The sequence below is a fragment of the Poecilia formosa genome, unplaced genomic scaffold (genome assembly GCF_000485575.1).
Source record: "Poecilia formosa unplaced genomic scaffold, Poecilia_formosa-5.1.2 Scaffold152, whole genome shotgun sequence".
NCBI lineage: Eukaryota > Metazoa > Chordata > Actinopteri > Cyprinodontiformes > Poeciliidae > Poecilia > Poecilia formosa.
The window spans coordinates 1231739-1250965 of NW_006800091.1; the positions used below are offsets into that span (position 1 = coordinate 1231739).

General features: G+C 37.1%; 1 protein-coding gene across 3 annotated transcripts in view; it reads left to right on the forward strand.

The window, feature by feature from the left end:
- LOC103146121 (double C2-like domain-containing protein beta) overlaps positions 1-19227 on the forward strand; it is a 125687-nt gene that overhangs the window by 80239 nt on the left and 26221 nt on the right. For 2 of the 3 annotated variants that reach the window (XM_016677298.1, XM_016677296.1), the window contains exons 3-4: positions 133-156; positions 12344-12418. In XM_016677298.1, the coding sequence (XP_016532784.1) occupies positions 12356-12418 (63 nt within the window). In that variant the 5' untranslated portion in view covers positions 133-156; positions 12344-12355. The remainder of the gene's footprint in view (positions 1-132; positions 157-12343; positions 12419-19227) is intronic. The other variant, XM_016677297.1, reaches the window with a different exon arrangement.

A 19227-nucleotide genomic window follows, 5' to 3' on the forward strand; every position in this document is an offset into this window, starting at 1 on the left:
ATTCACTCACTGCAACTCTAATCTTTTCACTTTGAACTGTTTCAGTTTTTATCTCATCTGTTTTCCTTCTTTTCTTTTGCATGCTCTCATTGCATCTATTTGTGTTGGTGGTTTATGTTTGATGGAATAAAGCTTCCTGTTCCCAGGTACAAAAAGGTAAGCTGCTGAGTTAAGCTCCGATCTCAACCCATTTCCACTAAATCAATCCTTAGTTCTGATCCAACCAGCCTCCCAGTTCGACCTAACGCCATCTCCCTCCCGAGCTCCTTCAGATTATCACTGTGAGGTTTTTTCATCAGTTTGTTGGATGTTTGCTCTTTTTTATTAATATGCAGTCATTTTTTGGGGGGAGGGGAGGAAATTATCTGGTAAAATAAATTATTGTCCTGTGTTTAGTTTTTTTGTGGACTTGCTAGACCAATAACCTGGCATCAGAGTTCTTGGAAAGTGTAATAATGATGATTATTTGGGCAAATCTAAAAGCCTGATGATACAAGAATGGAGAAATATTTAACTTGAGCTGATAGGAACAAGGGGCAAGTTCTTTCTGGTCAGGTCTTTTTATGCTTTTCTCTCCACTCTTGTGAAGATTTCATAGTTTCATTGCTCTGCAGCATTTGTGTAGAATATTTTTCAGACATGAGAAGAGAAACATTTTGCCTAGAAGATTTGGCTAGACCAACCCGCAAGAAATCCCAAACTAGGACTGCAAGATGCATCAGAGGCAGGAGCTCTTTATTATTGTCTTTGTTCATGTTTGACTGAGAAACAGGCCTCCGGTCACTAGGTGGCAGCAGTGCTCAAATTAATCAACAAGCTGCCCAGTAGAATAATTGGCGTACACAGGAACAGTGGAGCTGATGGAGGAGGAGAGAAAAGGAGAATGAACAGGAAAAACGGCAGCAGGGGCAAGTATGACAGCGTATTGGGGCCAGAATACATTTTTAATTACGTCAATAACATCATAAAATTACAAGAAGAAAGTTGTTTTAATGAAGAAAAAAGCTTAGAAAGTCATCAAGATCTGACAACCTGTTCTGCAAGTTCATGTGTTGTAACCCAACTGCCTCATAGTAGCTTGGTTTCAATCTTAGCGTCACGTTAAATGTTATGCATCAAATTGTTGAGAGTGACTGCAGGCTGAACAGGTGGGATCAGAGTTGGAAATGGCAGCAGGGAGTGAGCAGACAGGCCCTATAGAGACTCTCTGGACATCAGATTAGATGGCAGACGCCTGGCAGTCAGACAGGCACGCTGGCAGGCCGACCGAGTAGGAAAAAAAACGAGGAGACATAATGTCAGCAGAAGACAACAAAGTGATGGAAACAAATTTGGCCTAGGTATGCAGATCTGGCAAAGACTAGGAGGAGAGACGGGCTTCAAACTGCTGATGTCAATGAACGTCCGACGTGAAGCAGCGGGAGCTCAGAGTGAAAAGGAAGCAGAAACTCAGACAAAGACAGTCACAAAGTTGTAATTATGCTGATGTGTTTTCTCATTGGTCTAACTCGTATCCCTGAGTTGTACCCGAACTCCTCCAGGAGAGAAGGTGAAAGAGACGAGAGGAAAGATGCATCTTTGGTTCCTAGATTTGCTTATTATTTAGAAAGCAATTAGTAGGATATTCTTAAAATGTATTACCCTTCTTAATGCCTATTTTAGAAAAAATACTCTCTTAAAAGCATGTCAGTGGAGCTTTTCTTTGAAGCAGTTCCTTAAAAGGGGCCTATTATGCAAGATTCACTTTTCCTATGTTTTTCTTCCTCCATTTGGTTTTCAACTGCTTCTAAAAACAGTCCAAGCTCTTGAAAAACATTCAACATTCACATTTTTGGCAAAAATGTGAATGTTTTTTGTTAAGTCACAACGGACGGGTACTGCGCTGTTACCTAGCAACTCAAGCTGAACTCCAGCATGTTTGGTCAGCCGTATAGTGGTTGCTGGAAAAGACAAGTGTTTTGTTGTTGACTTACCATCCAAAAAGAACTTGCTCTATTCTTGTTGGTTGTGCAGGAGGCTCCACCTCTACTTTCCAAAGATGTACGTTTGTATAATTACTCATCTGTTTGCAGCTATTTTAACTTGCGAGTGAAAACATTGAGTTGGGCCATAGACCCATACTAACATGTTCAAGGAAGCATCAGAGGTCACCTTTAAGGAATTTTCTTCTGAAGCAGATCCAGTGTTAAGCCAAGTCTGGTGCAAAAGCTTGAAATGCTTGTATAAGAAAAACACCTAAATTATTTTCTCAAAAGTCAGAGAGAAACACTGATATGATTTTGCCTTGAAATAAATCTCCGTCAATCACAATTCAAGCTGATCTAAACAATATATGAGTAAAAGTTTCATTTTGAACCGTCAGATAAGGCTTCTGCATGTTGGTGTTCCCGCTAAATCCTGAATATGCCCAATTTGGGTTGTCTTTGCCCTTTTATCGGAGCCTGTGGGGTTTTCCCTGTCTGGGAACGAGAATACAACCTGATGAATGTGACAGGTAGCCAATCAGAAAGCGGGTGACGTAAGAACAGAGGGGAATCCCGAACAGCTGACATATTGCTCAACTGTGAGTCCGGTGGATATTGGAGATGATATGTGGAAATGTTTATTATTATATGTAAAGGTCATTATTATATATGTTTATTCAGTTAAAAATGTTAACTATGAAAAAACACAGTCACTTCCAAATCATAGTTCAGCAAATAAAGCGGCTGCTCCCGTCGTCTTTTATCCACCGCCTTTTTTTTGTTATGTCTTTTATCTCTTAAAATTAGTCCACAAACTATCACTATTGCTTCTACATCGTCATCCCTATTTGGTTACTTTAAATTCCCGTATGCTATTTTGGGGGTTTTGTGGATTTTCTTCTGGAATTGCGATGTTCGTGACTGAAATCGGTTCGTGTGGTGTGTTGCTCCTGCCTTGTGGCTGAACATGAACCGATCGAACCTGTTGTACTTTTATCAGCTCTGTGGCCACAGAGGTTTGGAGAATCGGCCGACAATTCATAAATCTTGCCGTCTAAACCAGACTTAAGACTCACAAGCTCTACTCATCTTCTCTCGACCACTGCCCAAACGCTCTGACTCTGGTTGCTATGGTAACATGTACATATCCCTTCAAAATAAGATACAGATGCGCCGCAGAAACGAACATTTTACTTTCGTGAAAATTTTAACTCACGATAATGACTAACGTGTGAGCCCTGAGCTTGTTTCTCTGCAACGAGACGGTCCCATCTGGGAGTGATGGGAGACAATGAGACCCAAAGTGTTGCTTATATCCACAGCCTGCTTGGTCTCTAAGTGGCGAAGCAGTTTGAAGCTTCATTGCCTCATTAGCAGCCGGTCGCCGCATGTTACACAGAGCGGCTTGTAATGTGGGACTCACCTACCGGTCCGGGATAAATCCATCCTCCTGTCTCTTCTCTGGGCCTTTTCCCCTTTGCAAAGAAACTTTCCAAAGACACCTGATCTGTTTCTTACTCATTTTACTGCTTGTGGGCTCGGCGTTGGCGCTCAAGTAACCGAGAGAATCCTGTTAAAGGATTTTCAAAATAAAAGATTCTCCAGACTCAAATAATACATAAAACGGAAATATTTAATTATTTTTTGCGCGGCCCGGTGCCAATTGGTCCACGGACCGGTACCGGTCCACGGACAGGGTTGGTGGACCGGTACCGCTTCACATCATAAAAACATTGCATTTTGTCAAATATCGCCATTAAAATCATCAATACACATCATATATGCGAGTGAAAACATTGAGTTGGGCCATAGACCCATACTAACATGTTCAAGGAAGCATCAGAGGTCACCTTTAAGGAATTTTAAAGGAACTTATAAATGGAATAAGTTCCATTTATTATTGTTCAAAAGCAAAAATTATTGTTTCAGCAGTTTTCTGTAAGTTTTTTTTTCAATTTGTTTTCCATAAAAACTTGACCTAACCTTATTAAAGGACAGTAGGCGATGAACTGATGAGGGATATCCAAAATGGAAGAACTCAAGGCTTCAGAAACGATCAGAACATGATATATGTATAGATTACCATTCTCCAACCGCTCTCCTCTAAAAACCTTTCAATTATCAGTTTGTTGACGATATCAACAATAGTGACTATAGCATTTAATGAGACCTACCTGCACAGTTTCCATATTGGCTGCTATCGTTTCTTAATTATAAAAAGTCGCCAGTGCCTGACCCTTGACCCCAGCCGCCCTCTGAAGGTTTAACCCCCGCCTCAGCATAACTCTGGTTCAGTCTCCTCTGTATTAGATCAATAACCTCCTCTCCCATCCAGCTGGTTATCTGCTGCTCATAGTGATTGATGCTTCCTGCACATATGTGTTAGCAGGCCATTCAGTTATGATAATGAAGACGTATTCCCTGTCGATGAAGAGGCTGATAGCACGATGGAGAAGATGCCCTCATGTGGGAGATAAGGGCTGTAAAATAGAGATAAAAATGATTCCCTTAAAATAAACATGTCGGTTTCATGAGCCCACAACCCAGATTAAGCTTAGAAAATTATGGGGATTCAATTAAAAAGTAAAGTTTGCATTAGGCCTGTCATGATAACAAATTTTGCTGGATGATAAATTCTCCCAAAAGTTATTGTGACAAATGATAATATTGTTGTTTTGAAACAATTTTCAAGTATCATAATGGTAACGGCATAATAATCCAAGTTCACCGTCTCAAAGGTAAATAAATTTTAATTTCTAATTAACATTTAACACTGAAAGTGGAAGACATTTTAAATATCCAAAATATAGAAACAAAAAACAGAACAAATGCAATTACTTATGAAGTTTATGTAAACATAACTGCAATTCAAAAAGTGGCTGGTTGCATCAGACTGAAGCCTTTTGTCATCCAGTCTGGTAAAAGGAAACAAATGAGAAAAATAAAAACATGCAAATGGAAATTATCAAGCTTGTTTTTTTTGTTGTTTTTTTTTGAACATTTTATTTTCAATAACTGTTTTATAACAACATATACACACAGCAGAGATACTGAAAATACAAACTCAAGTAATAAAGGTACATAATAATAATACAAAATAAATTCAAAAAGTACACAAACAAGACAATCAAGCTTTTAATTTATCATGTGATTGATTTATTGCTTACTGTGACAAGCTCGCGCTCAGTCATCATTAGCACTGATGTCATGTTAATTTTAGGCTTATTTGTATCTTTATTTTATAAAGATTTCTGATTTAGCAAACCGTTGTTTGCAGAATGTAGTTGGGGCTCTGTCCTTCTGGAATCTGCAATGCATGTTCTTCAAAACAAAGTCTGGCTTAGTGGTTTCCAAAGTCGGGGTTACGTCAGTCATCAGGTCTTAAGATGATATCCGGATTTTAAAATAAGAATTAGAAACTACTTCTAACAGCACATTCTGACCCAGAACACTGAGTAGAACAGTAGTCCTAAATAAATGGTACAATACGTGTCAAGACTTCCTTGTATAATGAGCTTATTAGCAAAGTTTACAAACTTCTTCAGGGTCAAAAGTCAGCATCTTCTGTTCTTGTTATTTTTTCTGTTTTCCAGTGTTAATGGTGTTTTTGCAGATGTGAATGACCACATGTGCATTAGCGTGTGCATAAATTCACTTTCTTGAACTGTGAAATGTTAGAACTCAGCTTTAGCTTCAAATTGATGCATATATATTTATTTACTGATATCTGATCGAAGAATTATGTCAGAATTGGGCCTGATACCAACTCTGGACCAGATCAGTCCTAACTCTAGCTTTCACTTAGCATCTCTTCAGTGTGTAGCAGCCATTCACTTCCACTTACCACAGTTTAATGTCAGCCAATATGCTGCTCTTAGTTTAAGTTTGTAAGAAAATAATAATTTATTAAATATAAAGGCTTCCAACAACTTAATGCCACACATAACAGACCTTAGTGAATTTGTTTGTGTTCAACAGTGATCAAAATATGTAGGGTTGAAATGATTAATCGCACTGTGATTAATAGGATTAATTGTTATTAACTGATTATTCAAATAATTGTCAACTAATTTAGTAATCAATCATTAACCTGAGTATACAGACTCAAAAACAGTCAGTTTGGTGGAAGAACAACACAGTCAGAGTAATTAAGAGAAAAATTTTACAAATGTGAAAAAACCCTCCTGTAATTATGTTCTACTTATAATTCAAATGGAACCTCAGATTCTGTAAAAAAACAAACAAAAAAAAAACCCATCCTATTAAGCACCGTTGGCTATCCAATTATTACTCGGTTAATAAATGAAAAAATAATCAACAGATCACCCCTACACTGTTTTGATAATAAGTCAAATGGAAACAACTGAGTTTTTCACATGTTGGTAAAACTGTTTATTTAGCCTTAGCAAACATTTTATTGCTTAAAATATTTTTCTCATTTAAAAAAATCAATTGAATTATTTGCAACTATTAATGTATTTGTGATACTGCATAAAAAGACTTAAGTAGTTAACTGAAAAGTTTGCAGAATCCACCAAATTTTTATTTCATTAATCATTAAGTAATTGTAACAGATTAATTGCAGGTTGCAGCTCTAAAAGCATACCATTTAAAATATTAATCAAATTCATTAACAGTGCAGTAATTTTAGGTTTTTGCATGGTGAAAATATTAAATACTGTGTAAAATTGTTGAATACACTTTTATACTTTGAGATCATATCAACTCAGACACTTCGACTGTCGAACTTCAATTTCTTTCATGTGGTGTACCTATGATTCTACATTACTGTTTGCCACAGACTACCTGCTTTTACTAAATAGATTTGCATAAATCTAAAATTTGACGGCAGCTAGCTGCATGCTTGAAATAATCACAGAGTCTTTAGCAGCTAATTAACTCGAGGAGGCGGGTTCAATTTCACTTCTGTAAAAGCTAAAAATCAACTCCAGTGTCGGTCGCAAGAAAAGTTGGAACTGCACCTACAGAAAAAACTCGTATTCTTCAATTAAAGTCGAAAAGATCGGCATTCTCTCCGTGTTGTTTCCTAACCATCAAGCCGCGCTACGACTTCATCTGAATGATGATGATGATGGTGGTGGTGGTAATTATTTCTTCCCAGAAAAGGAACACAACTTCATTTTGCAGCGTTTATGTCGGGCTGCTATTCAGCCGAGCTGTTATGAAAGAACACGCCTGAGATAGGAGGTGTGGATCCACTCCCATCTTCCTTTTGCAGGGGTCATTTTCCCTCCAACCCTCAGTAATTATGATCAACAGAGTATTCACGGCGTTCTCGTGCAATCAGTGGTGTGACGCAGCTGCCTGTTCATCACAGGCCAGCTTCGTGTAATGTCTTCCATCTCGGTGGCAGCTCAGGTGTTTGCTGAAGGCAACAATAGCAGCAGATGAAAGTGCCACTCTAACCTCCCCAATCACCTCTCGTGGTGCTGCTGCTCATTTAAGGGGAAAAACACAAAACAACAACAAAAAGATTAACATTTCAACGCTACAGAAATTTAATATATAGAGGAAAAACTTGCCAGAAGACACAAGATGCAGAATTTTTTGTCAACATATAGTGTTCAATAAGATGTTGAACAAAAGGAAAAGTTCAAAAATGGAAATTTGGGATTCAACCTAGAGATCAACAAGAAAAATCATGTCGAGACCTGAAGTCACCTGAGGAGTTCTCTCGGCAATATGTCATTGTGAATGGTCTCCTGTATATTTATTGCTATGTGGGGTTCTCAGTAAATACATAGGGGTCCAATACTTCACTTTGCAACATTGCTTTGAACCCCATTTACTGTGCACATCAACCCAAATATGCTGACCGGCACAGATCTTCTGTGACCTGATGAGAGGGAAGTGAAAATAGAAAAAAAAAGTTTGCCAAAAGCCTTAAAAACAACAATTACTTAACTATACCTTATGCGCAGTTTCTGTCTCAAAATAACATTTCAACAGAACACCATCCTTCAGAGCAACCTTGATTGATCTTAGCAGTTGTTGACAGCATTTAAGCCACAAGTATTACTGCTAAATCTATATATAAACTAATAGAATCGGTGACAGGTTATTAAATATAGTTTACTCTATCTCAATGATGCATCCAAATCATATCAAAGACACCCAGAGAAAGTTTATCTTCATCTGGTTATTCTTCTAACTCGGTTTTCATAATATATTCTCCTTTGTCTGAACAGTCAATATTTTCTTCAGAAGCAGAATATGAAAATAATCTGAAACCATCAGAGGAAATGCAGACATATTTATGAGATCCAACTAAAGAAATCATTTTCACTTTGTTTCTATTTGCGCAGATGGAATGTAAAACAGTATTTCCTTATTGGAGAGGAAGTCGAGTGTGTCATTTCACTGTCAGTAATTTCTGCTGAGTGCTGCGCTGAGAGGCGAACTGTTACATTTAGCCTGTGGACAAATATGCATACAACATTTGTTTGATTTTTTTTTCTCCTTTTTTTTTCAATTTGGCTTCACTGAAGAAAAAAATAACTTCATAGAAACGAAGCGGCCATGATGGCTGTTTACTCAGATGGTGAATTGGTTGCTAACCTTTCACTGAACCCTTATTCATTTTTTCATTTTATTTGTTTGTGTTGTCTTCAGCTTCTACGGAGGCTGGAAAGTGCACGGCGTTGAAATAATAATTTGCTTTGGAAATCAATTTCTTCAATTTAAGAAATGATGTGTTCATATTCACTAATAGACTGGCAGATAATAAACAGCTCACACCCACAGTGCATAACTTCTCAATAAGTGCCTGTTTAGTCACAAATTTCACCTGCTCTCAACAGAAAAGTAAAAACAAAACACTTCAATTATACATGATGGAAACAGACTTCTAAGTAATCAGAACTGTTTATAAAGAAACCTGTAGATGAAATTCAGAAGATTATGCAAAACATTCATGTTTCTAATTTATTGGTGGGAACAAAACAAATGAAAGAGATTGTTTATGACAATAAAATGTATTTTAAAAATGGTAGAAGTCTCTGATCTCTTGTATATTATCTGACAGATATCTTTGTTGCAAATCAACTTGATTTTCTGAAATGTCTTAAAATCCCTTCTTTTAACTCCCTCGTCAAGCTCCTTTTCAATGTGACTTTTGATAAATATTGCTATCATGTGCTCACAACAAATTTTATCTTGAGTCATTGACAAATCATTTCAATTCAATCGTGCATACATTCCAATTGATCCTAATTATCAAACAGTACAGGAAGCTCAATTATTCAAAGTAGTGAAAGGTTTCTATCAAACTGTTGTCCTTATTGACAGTCAGATTTTTCTTGGTAACCCCACCGAAGTGCAGTAATCATACTTTTTTTTAATCAATTAGCAATGCTCCCTAATTAATAAGTCATCAATAAAATAAATTACAAAATCTGTTTTCATGATGATTTTTAATCTGCTTTATTTTATTTTTCGTACTTAGTGTGTATTTACTTTTATAGAGTACATTTGTAACCAGTTTTTGTTAAAACACTTCTGTTGTACTTCTTCAAAAAAAGAATGACTTAGCATAAAAGCTAAAGGTTTATTATACAACAGCTTTCCTGTGGATTTATTTAACACGTGAAAGCAATGCTGTTCACATCGAAGCACTTTATTGGAATAGAAACATGTAGCCAGGCAGCAGCGAGCAGAGGGTTTCTAGTGATTGTTGACATCTGTTACATATCCATGCTGTTCCTGAGGTCGGGCTGCAGATGACTTGCAGGGATGAACAGCAGAGCGCTGAGTGGATGACTCATCTGGTGGAGTGATAAGACATCCCTCTGATTTCTCATTAACCGCCACCAGCCCCATCGGCTGACTCTACACTAGTCTTATTTTGACCAAATCCCCGCAGCGTATGTTAAGGTCATTGCAGAGGCGAGAAATCCTGACACTCTCTTTTCTGAAAAGCTGATGGTAATGTGTAATATTGATATAAATTTGTTCTGAGCGCAGATTAAATTTCTCGCACATGCTGTGGTTTGAACTGTAGCCCTTAAAGCCAAAATGCAGCTGCTGTGTTGGGCCTTTTCTGTGTATTATGACTCAACATTTTGCACCATTATGCAGAAATAAACTAGATAAACACATTGCAGAGGTAAAATCTTTACCAGAGCCTACAACTAACTTACAACGCCACATAGATGCTTCTAATCAGAACTACTGATGAGAAATGAACACTATGACCACATTACACCAATACTGGCTGCACTTACTTCCCGCTGATTGCAGTATTCAAATCTATCATCAACAGCTGCATGAAAGTTTTTCACCAAAATACCTCAGTTTGAATGTCAAAATGTATTGAGTTGTTGCCATATGAGTGGTTAATTTCCTGTTTTTGTAAACAAGTAGCTGTACAGGTGTACCTAATGAATAAGCTAGTGTGTTGCCACTTTATCTTTTTAATATTAGAACTAGAATTGTGAAAGAAATATTGCAAAATAACAGAAAATTCTAACATTAAAGGCCAAAATAATTTCATGCTGATTCTCTTTAAACCACCAATAAATCAAACTGATCGTTCATCCCAAGCCGCAACAAACGCCGTCATCGGACAAAAGAGAAATGAATTTCTCACCTTACCTTTATCAAAGAATGGGCCTCTGTGCACTCAGTGTTTATGAATAAATTATAGTTGGAATCGGGGTTTTTACTGATTTTTTATTTTTTTATTTTTTTATTTTTATAGTGGTTCATAATAAAACTGGCAAATTCAGCAGTTGTAAAAACATGAAGTGGAATCTTAAGCTCTTTTTGAAATGCCAACCATCACAGATTAAAATCCTCTTAACATGTTAAATCACCTCCAGAACTCGCATTTAGAAAGAAGTTCAGCAGTTCTGCATTTCAAAGGTCCTTTTAGTTGCAGGAATAATCACTCTGAAAGCATTTTCTGGTCTCAGTGGTAAGACTGACAAAAAAATAATGCTATTAATGTACAGTTGGGATATAATGGAAATATGGATTTCTATCACAACAAATGTTTAACAAGAAAAAGAATGATAACTTTATGATAAAAGATTTTTACACATGCAAGAAACATTGCTGACCTGGCAATAGCTCCATTTCCATTATAAATGAATGCAAAACTTTATAGATATTCCGCTAATGTTGAAAAAAACAATTTTGATTTTGCAATTGTAGTGGGTCTGTTAATAAGTGACACAGTGGAAATCACACTTGAATGAGTTTGTTCACGTAATAAGTCATTAGTTTGTCTTTTTCATCTTTTCCTCCAGCAGTAACATTCGGTTGTTGATCACACGACTCGTGTGATGTGAAAAAGAGTTTCCATTGCAAAGGGGCACATAAATCCCTGTAAAGTACATTCAAATTTATGTTTGCAAGGAAATAACTGCAAAATTGTTATTAAACATTTCCGGTCTAATTGTTGCCACAAAAGCAACCAGCAAAATTTTCCTCCACCTGAGATGGTCAAACATTTGGAGACTAAAACCTTCTGGAAACATGTTGTCACTCTAAAGAACTCCCTCTGCAGCCCTGCAGAGTCTTTCACTTCACCCAGTTGGTTCCTACCCCATTATGGTTATTCTATGGTTGACCTTTACATCCTCACCTCGGCTGGAGTCTTATTGATTTGCTCCTAAAGGGAAAGTTAAACCTGTTTTGAGTTTGCTCCCTTATTCCCCGCAGAGTTTCTGGGAGCCATCCAGGGTCTTTGTGCGCAGGATTTCCTGCCCTAGCCTCTCAGATCCATAAGTAGCACATAATGTGCCGGTGACTATATTCTCCAAATGATAAAATTAGGTGGCACATACAACAACATACATATTACTGTTCTGAGAGGAAAAGACTTCCTTCCATTGACCTTTCTTTGCTGCCTTTTCATTGACCACATAATTACACAAAATGGAATTCCGAAAATAAATTTGCTTAATCAAAGTGCAAAAAACTTTTTTTTTGATAAAAAGTTTTTTTGCCCTAGGATGAGGTGGTTTTTCGACTGTATCGAAATGTGTGTATTTTGCAACAGAAACACTTTTTTTGCATCACACAAGTCATGTGATCAACAACCAGATGTTACTACTGGTGGAAACAACAAACAAGACGACAGGAAGTGGTAGCAGGAGGATGGTGTGGCGTGTTAATGACATATCAACTCAACAAACATGTTCATGTCATTTGAATCACATTTTTTTATTTAATGGAAACACCTCAATTGTGAAATTGTGTTTTTGTTTTGTTTTGTTTTTTTTTTACTTTAGTGGAATATCAACAAAGTTTTACACACATTTGTAATTGAAACAGAGCTACTGTCTTCCTTTTTCCTTTATGTGGGATATAAATATGCAGAAATTCCTCAACAGCTTTCTGTTCTATCTCCATAGGGGCTCAAACCGATGGACCACAATGGACTCTCGGATCCTTACGTCAAACTGCACCTACTGCCTGGAGCCAGCAAGGTGAGTGGCATCACTGCTATTGACTGTATGTCGTCTATCATCCCAGTTCAAAACAATCAGTGTTTGTTTTGAGAAACTTTGTGTTAAAGATGGATGCTTAGCAATCAGTCAGAGGTTCTTCTTTGTGTTCAGTCCGTTTTTGTTGTTCGGGGTGAAACACGTTCTGTTTGGTTCTGATTGGTTGAGTAAGCTTGGTATACGTCTCCTTAACCATTACCAGTATATAACCCTAACCTACGCCATCATCAACCTGAACTTGTTTCACACAAAACCTCTAAATCCCTTGACCTAAAAACAAGGTTCACTGTTATGACCAGGTTCTCTTTCGTAAATGACCCGACGGTCCTCATATGCAGTCCCAGAAAAGATCCTAAATAGGTCACAAAAATTAGTATACACACTCTATAATACACAGATGAAGCTGGACGGACGGACGGATAGATGGATGGATGAACAGGGAGAAAATGTCTTGGACATTCTAACTTCAAAAGTTGAAACTAAAGAAAAGATTTAACTTTTAACAGAAACCATTAAAAATTCTCTAATATAAACTTTGTTTCTCCTGCCAGAAAAATTGTGAAACTGACTAAATCTGCTTGTGTAGACATAAAGAGTCGAGATGACTCAGTGGTTGTTTTATTAGGGACAGCGAATTGTCTCACTTTTATTGCACCAGACAGCAGTCTTTGACGATTTTGTTAATCCTGGCACAAAAGAACCTGAAAATGATTAAAATCCACAAAGCAGCTTATTGAAAGCCAAAGATGTCTGATTATCCGTCTACCTGGCTCACATCTCTTCCTCTCAAGCTTTTCTACATCCCACCATTGATTTGAGCTTTGCAATAATATGTATCATGTATCATGTGTAGAAAGCCAAATAACTACATGCGTAAGATCCTTATTCCTTATTGATGGGTTTCTATCCCACAAATATTACTGAATATTTTCAGCACATGGTGCAGTAATCTTAAAAAATCATTATCAATAAGCATATATTTACAGGCATTCCTATAGATTACAAAATATATTTTTCTGAATAAAAATCTTTTCTTCAGGAAAAATGCTCTTCTGCTTTCAGTAGATGTTTCATACATGTATCTGTAAGCAACTATAACTGTTTTAATATTCAGCCTTTTAAGAAGTGAAAATCACAAAGTGTGTCACAACAAATCAATACAACAACCAGTTGAGACACAAACTGCATTACTTTGTTTTCAACCTAAAATGTATTTATGAAGGGGATGCTTTTGGGCAAAGGTAAAAACCTCATGTTCAGTTATTCAGTCTTTGTCTTTCATCCTGAAATTTTCAAGTTGCAATCTTCAGTTCTGTCACCAGAATGGTGACTGACATAGAAATTGTTGAATGCTCCAAAGGTCTTATTTTCTGTCTTTGATCAGTTTCTCAGGGATGAACATGGATGCTTCTCCATTGATTACCCCACCATTTTGTCTTATCTGCCCTCATAATGACGATGAATAAAATCCTCAAAATGAAGTAGCATAATTTCACATTGAAAACATAAAATTTGTCAGCAGGTCTGATGCTGTGCCATCACAAACATAATCATGTGGGACTTTAAGTGGAACGGTGAAGTAAAGATTCCAAGTGGGTCTAGTGTAATAAAGCAAAGCATTGTGGGACTGTTGGATATGGCAGAGGATATGTGATGCTGTGGGGCCTGTTTTTCTACCAAGTTCCCTAGAAAACTAAGGTCTTGACATCTTTACATTCGTGCTGATTGTGCAGGAGTCTCTACTAATGCTTTTCAAGGATGTACAATTATGTAATTGTACATCTGTTTGCAGCCATTTTCACGTGTCAGTGTAAATGTTGAGTTGGGGGGCGTGGCCAGCAGCAGCTGATTTGGATTTAAAGTGACAGGAGGCCCTAAAACAGCCCATTCTGAAACTGAGCAGACTAAAATGTCATTATCTAGAAATTATATTGTGTAGATAATGTAATGAACATGTTTATGGTATAATTCATAGAGCTATCCTAACCTGTTCAAGGAAGCATAATAGGTCATGTTTAGAGTCAAATTTTCTGTCTGTGTACCACAGGTTTCAGCTGCAAACAAAGATAGAGGAACACTTTAAATAAGCAGAGACTGTTAGTTCTCTGCAAGCAGAGGGAAACACTCATCATGTCTGTCACCCTTTATTGTTGCCTACAGGAGTTTGTGTCACTGTGAGCTTTCCAGGCAGCATTCTGCTCAAAAGCAGCAAGCAGAACATAGTGTTTTTGTCAGCACATCTAATTTAAATAAACCCTGGGTTGCTCCATGTGTCCTGACACTGACGGGGGGCTTTGAGGTGTCACAGCTCATTTTCCAGAAGTGCACAAATGTAATAATTAGCAAGGGTGCAAAGATAGACGGGAAAATCAGGAATAATCTATTCAAAAAGAGTGTTTCAATGAAGCTATAGTGCAATTATTCCTCTACCAACAAGTCTGTCTTCTGTTGCTTTAAGTCAAACAGATCCTCTGATTTAATCTCTTGAGGTTAAGGCGGAAATCTGCCAACTGTATACATCATCTGTGATGATCTCCCTTCTTACGGGAAGGATTTCTGAGCTACAAGAGAGCAGATTGCTGTGTTTATTCACCACACATTTTAACAACTTCATCCTTCCAAAGAGAAAATTTATTTTTCTGTAGAAATGCAACAATTTACCTGAGAAAAGCCCTGACCAGACTCATCTCTCCACTTTACAGCTCTGCATTCAACAGTTTGCATTGGACTTTGTGATTAAAGGCTTGGACTCTATAGAGAGCAAAGAGTGCCAAATGTCAATAATTTGTGAAATAATTATTTACATGCTATTCATTGTTTAAAACTGGAAATAAATACAAAAATAATAGATTAAATATTGAATTAATTATATTTGAGTATAATTAAATATAGTGATTTCATGTTAAGAAATTTATTTTACATTCTTGCACTGAAACAAATCATGATTGTCAGCACACATTAGTAAATCTACCACAAATCCAGTGGTTTTCAAAGTGGAAGCCACCAGGGGGCTTCCACTTTGGAGGGTTCAGCAAGTTGAAGGGAAATAAGAAAAACAATGCAAAAATGTTAAAAATTTGACTAATATACTTTTTAATCATAAAATCAAATTGATTTTTCAAATATTATTTCTCATTTGCACTTTTATCAAGATGCTTTGCACTTCAACCCAGCATAGCAAAAGCAAAATGGAAAAGTTTCTGACAAGAACAGACCGTAGCTGTTTAAAACGAGAAAGTACGAAGCAGCTGTTATGCTAATCAAATGTAATAATTATGGAGTAATGGATAAAAATTAGAAAAAAACATTCTCTCCAGATTTTTAAGATTTTCAAAGGGGGTTCCTTTGCCAGAAGCTAACACTGCTTGTGGAACCCTACTCTAATCATTCCATCCTAAAAAAAACAACAAAAAAAAACAGTTTACGTTAATAACTGGACCTGAAAAATGAAATATGCATTACATATTTGGCTTTCCATACACCCAGTTCTTTGATAACATATTGTGTTGTTAAAGGCAGTAATTGATCCTCAGTCCTCTTGTTAGATTCTTCTGAATGAGGCTCAGTTTCTGGAAACATGCTGCCGTTTTACATCAAGCAGCTTTCTAACAGCAATTTCATGTCCTTTTAGACTCATAGCAGCTGTAATCATTCAAACCAGAAATGCACAGTTAGAATGAGTCAAAGGTTAGGTTGAAACAAACAGTAATTATCCTCTATGAGCCACCACCACTCAGCCAAACACTGACTTAATATTGCATCTACTTTCTGGAAGCGCTGCATTCTGCATGTATGAAGAGAAAAATGAGAGGATCCTTTAGAAACGTCCTTGCTCTTACAAATGCACTAATAGTTTCTGCCATTTGCTGAAATGCTGAAGGTCAAGATGTACAGTTTTAGTCTGGCTCTCTGCTGCTGCTCTCCTTTCCTTTCCCCGCTGATAAAGTGGTGCATCTTCTGTGAGGCGGTGTCATGGCAACAGTGTCAGCACCCACAGCTTGGAAATTAACTTCCCAAGCTCGTATTAATGCTCCTTTTTACAGTTTCTGACATGAAAGCAATTATTTTTAGGGTCTTGATAGTTTGAAGGACAGGTGTTTTTATGTTCTCTCTCGTTTGTTTTAATTTATTCTGGGGTGTTTCCGGGTATTTCTCTGTGTTCTGGTGGGTGTCACCACTAATGCCAACTACGCTCCTTTCAGCTTAACTCGAATAAATTTGAGTTGTCATGGATTCTTGGACCAGTAAGTCGAATAAACCTCTCCATGACGGCCTGTTGCCACTTGGATTTGTCTCCTGTCTCAGTATGAGGCCTCACGGGGGCCTTTGCACATTCTGCTGGCAAAACACGATGCCGTCTCCTTCCTGTCAACGTTCCCTCAAAATAGTCATTAGACTCGGTCGAAGAGCCTCATTAATGGCCAGATGAAGAGGTCATAAGTTCTGTTTGCGTCCTAATGAGAAGTGACGTTTCACGCTCTGCTGCGAAGTCAGATCACAGCTTCATCACTTCGGAAACCACAATCAAACACATTGAAATGCTTGGAATTATTCCAGATTAGGCTGCACTGACAGGTAACATTAAAGTTAGTGGTGGGACTCGATTAAAGTTTTTAATTGAGTTAATTGCATGGTCTGTAATTAATTAATCATATTTTAACCAAAAGCTACCAACAAAATAAGCAACATTTTCAATTTCAAAATTACCTTTGCTGCTAAAATATTGAATAACTAGACATATGAGCTCAACATCAAACATATTGTTTTCTGTTTATCTTTTATTTAGGTTATTAAGTCATCAGATTGGTGTAAAATGTTATTATACCTATTCAGCTTTGAAGTGTTGATCATTCATGGAGCTTATTTGAACAAATCCCTATTTAGAAATGTAGACGGTGGACTTTAGCATTGTTGATGTCTGCGCTGCTCCATGTTTAGCGTTTAGATGCTGTTTCAGGCTATTGCAGGCTGGCTTCACTTTTCATGCTTTGTTGTCCATCGCTGTTTGTAAATGTTGCTTGAGTGTCTGATTTACGGTGTACCTGAAACATGAATTACCAAGGTTCCAGCTGGAACTTTTGAATGTAACAAAATACAAGTAATTGCGTTAAAATTTTTATTGCATTGAAGTCTTTGTAATTAATTAATCAAAATGAAAATCTTAAAGTTCTGACCTCAGCTAAAATACAAATTTAGCGAGGGCTCAAAAACCTTGATTTTTAGTGAAATCTCAGCTTTCAGCAACTATTCAAATAATGTCATGTGGAAACCTTTTTTATAAGTGCAAATGTGCATTTATTCATCTAGATGGGATCTGCATTTAGTAATAGGTACTGAATCCGTTCATAACTGTGGTGAACTGTCGGCTCGTGCATGGCGAGTGCAAGTCAGAGGTCATACTCAGATGTTTGCTTTTTTCTTTGATCAGTTTAATTGCCTTCACAATGTATTTTGAGCACAAAATTGAAAATGTCTGCACCTCTGCAACAGATGGTCAAGGGTGTGAATTATGATTTGTCTAAATGACGGATGGCCTTCAGATATTTCCATCCTCGTTTAAAAACAAATAAAGATGGAAAATATTTGCAACCATTGACATACTACCAAACAAGTCAAGTTTTTATTTATTCTTATTTATAAAAAATATCCTCTCACTACACAATTATGCTCAACTTTGTTTTAGTCTCATAATAAATCCCATTAAAATGTGGATTTGAATGGCCTTGAATACTTTTACTAGGTCATGTGTAGTGCAGTTTCCTGGCTTGTAGAGCTCACTCTTTAAAACAGTAATACCCAATAAAAGCCAGTATTGTCATAAAAAACAAACAAACAAACAAACAAAAAGCCATGGAGCAGACTGGCACTGTGTTTTTTCTACTTATAGGTTGGGATTCCAACAAATGAGACCATATTAACAGCACCCATGCAAACATAATTATATCAAGCCCAGGGTTTATTGGATTTAAATGAAAGTTGCTTTCAGGAGCCATTATGGTGTTTAAAAGTATCAGATTGTGTATTTGTGGTGCTCCTCAGTCATCCAGGAGGATTTCTCCTTAAAGTGCACCTGCACATCAGACCTCCCACATGTCTCTTTTTAGCTTCACCACTGCAGCGCCCGTCTCAGATGCAAGGGGCTTTTAAAATTACAGTTAGTTAGAGCAGCGATCTCAAAGTCAAAGGGAAAGTAGTGTAGTAATTGGCTAGAGAGCAGCGCCTTTTTAGCCTCCACTGCTGGAGCGATTATGACACCAGTTGTTCATTTCCAGTATGACCCTTCGCATTTTAAATTCCGGTGGAGGACCAAAACTGGCTTCTTGCTCCAGATATGAATTCATTTTTTATTTAACACCTTGCTGTCTTTCCGTGTTGATTGTGTTAAAGCTCTGAACCATCAATAACTTCTTTATTTGTTGTGCAAATTGAAGGAACAAGACTTAGATATTTCCCTGCTGTAAAATACTTGATTTGGCTGATTGCAGTTCAGCCAACACCTGTTAATTGAAATCACCTGGGCTGAAGCAAGGAAACCTAAAACACACAGAGCATTGTGCTTTTAGGACCAAGGTTGGGCTTTACATCAACACATCCAGACAATGAGCAGGAAAAATTACATTTTCTCAAATGTCTTCATCAAATTTATTAACAATCATATTTGAATACAAACTAAGATTAATAATTATTCCAATATTCCAGTTTCATACAATTGATTTCAGTGTAAACTAACTGTTTTTAATTGGAGTGAATCACAGACAACATCACAGGCTTTTCAATTAATCACTATAAAA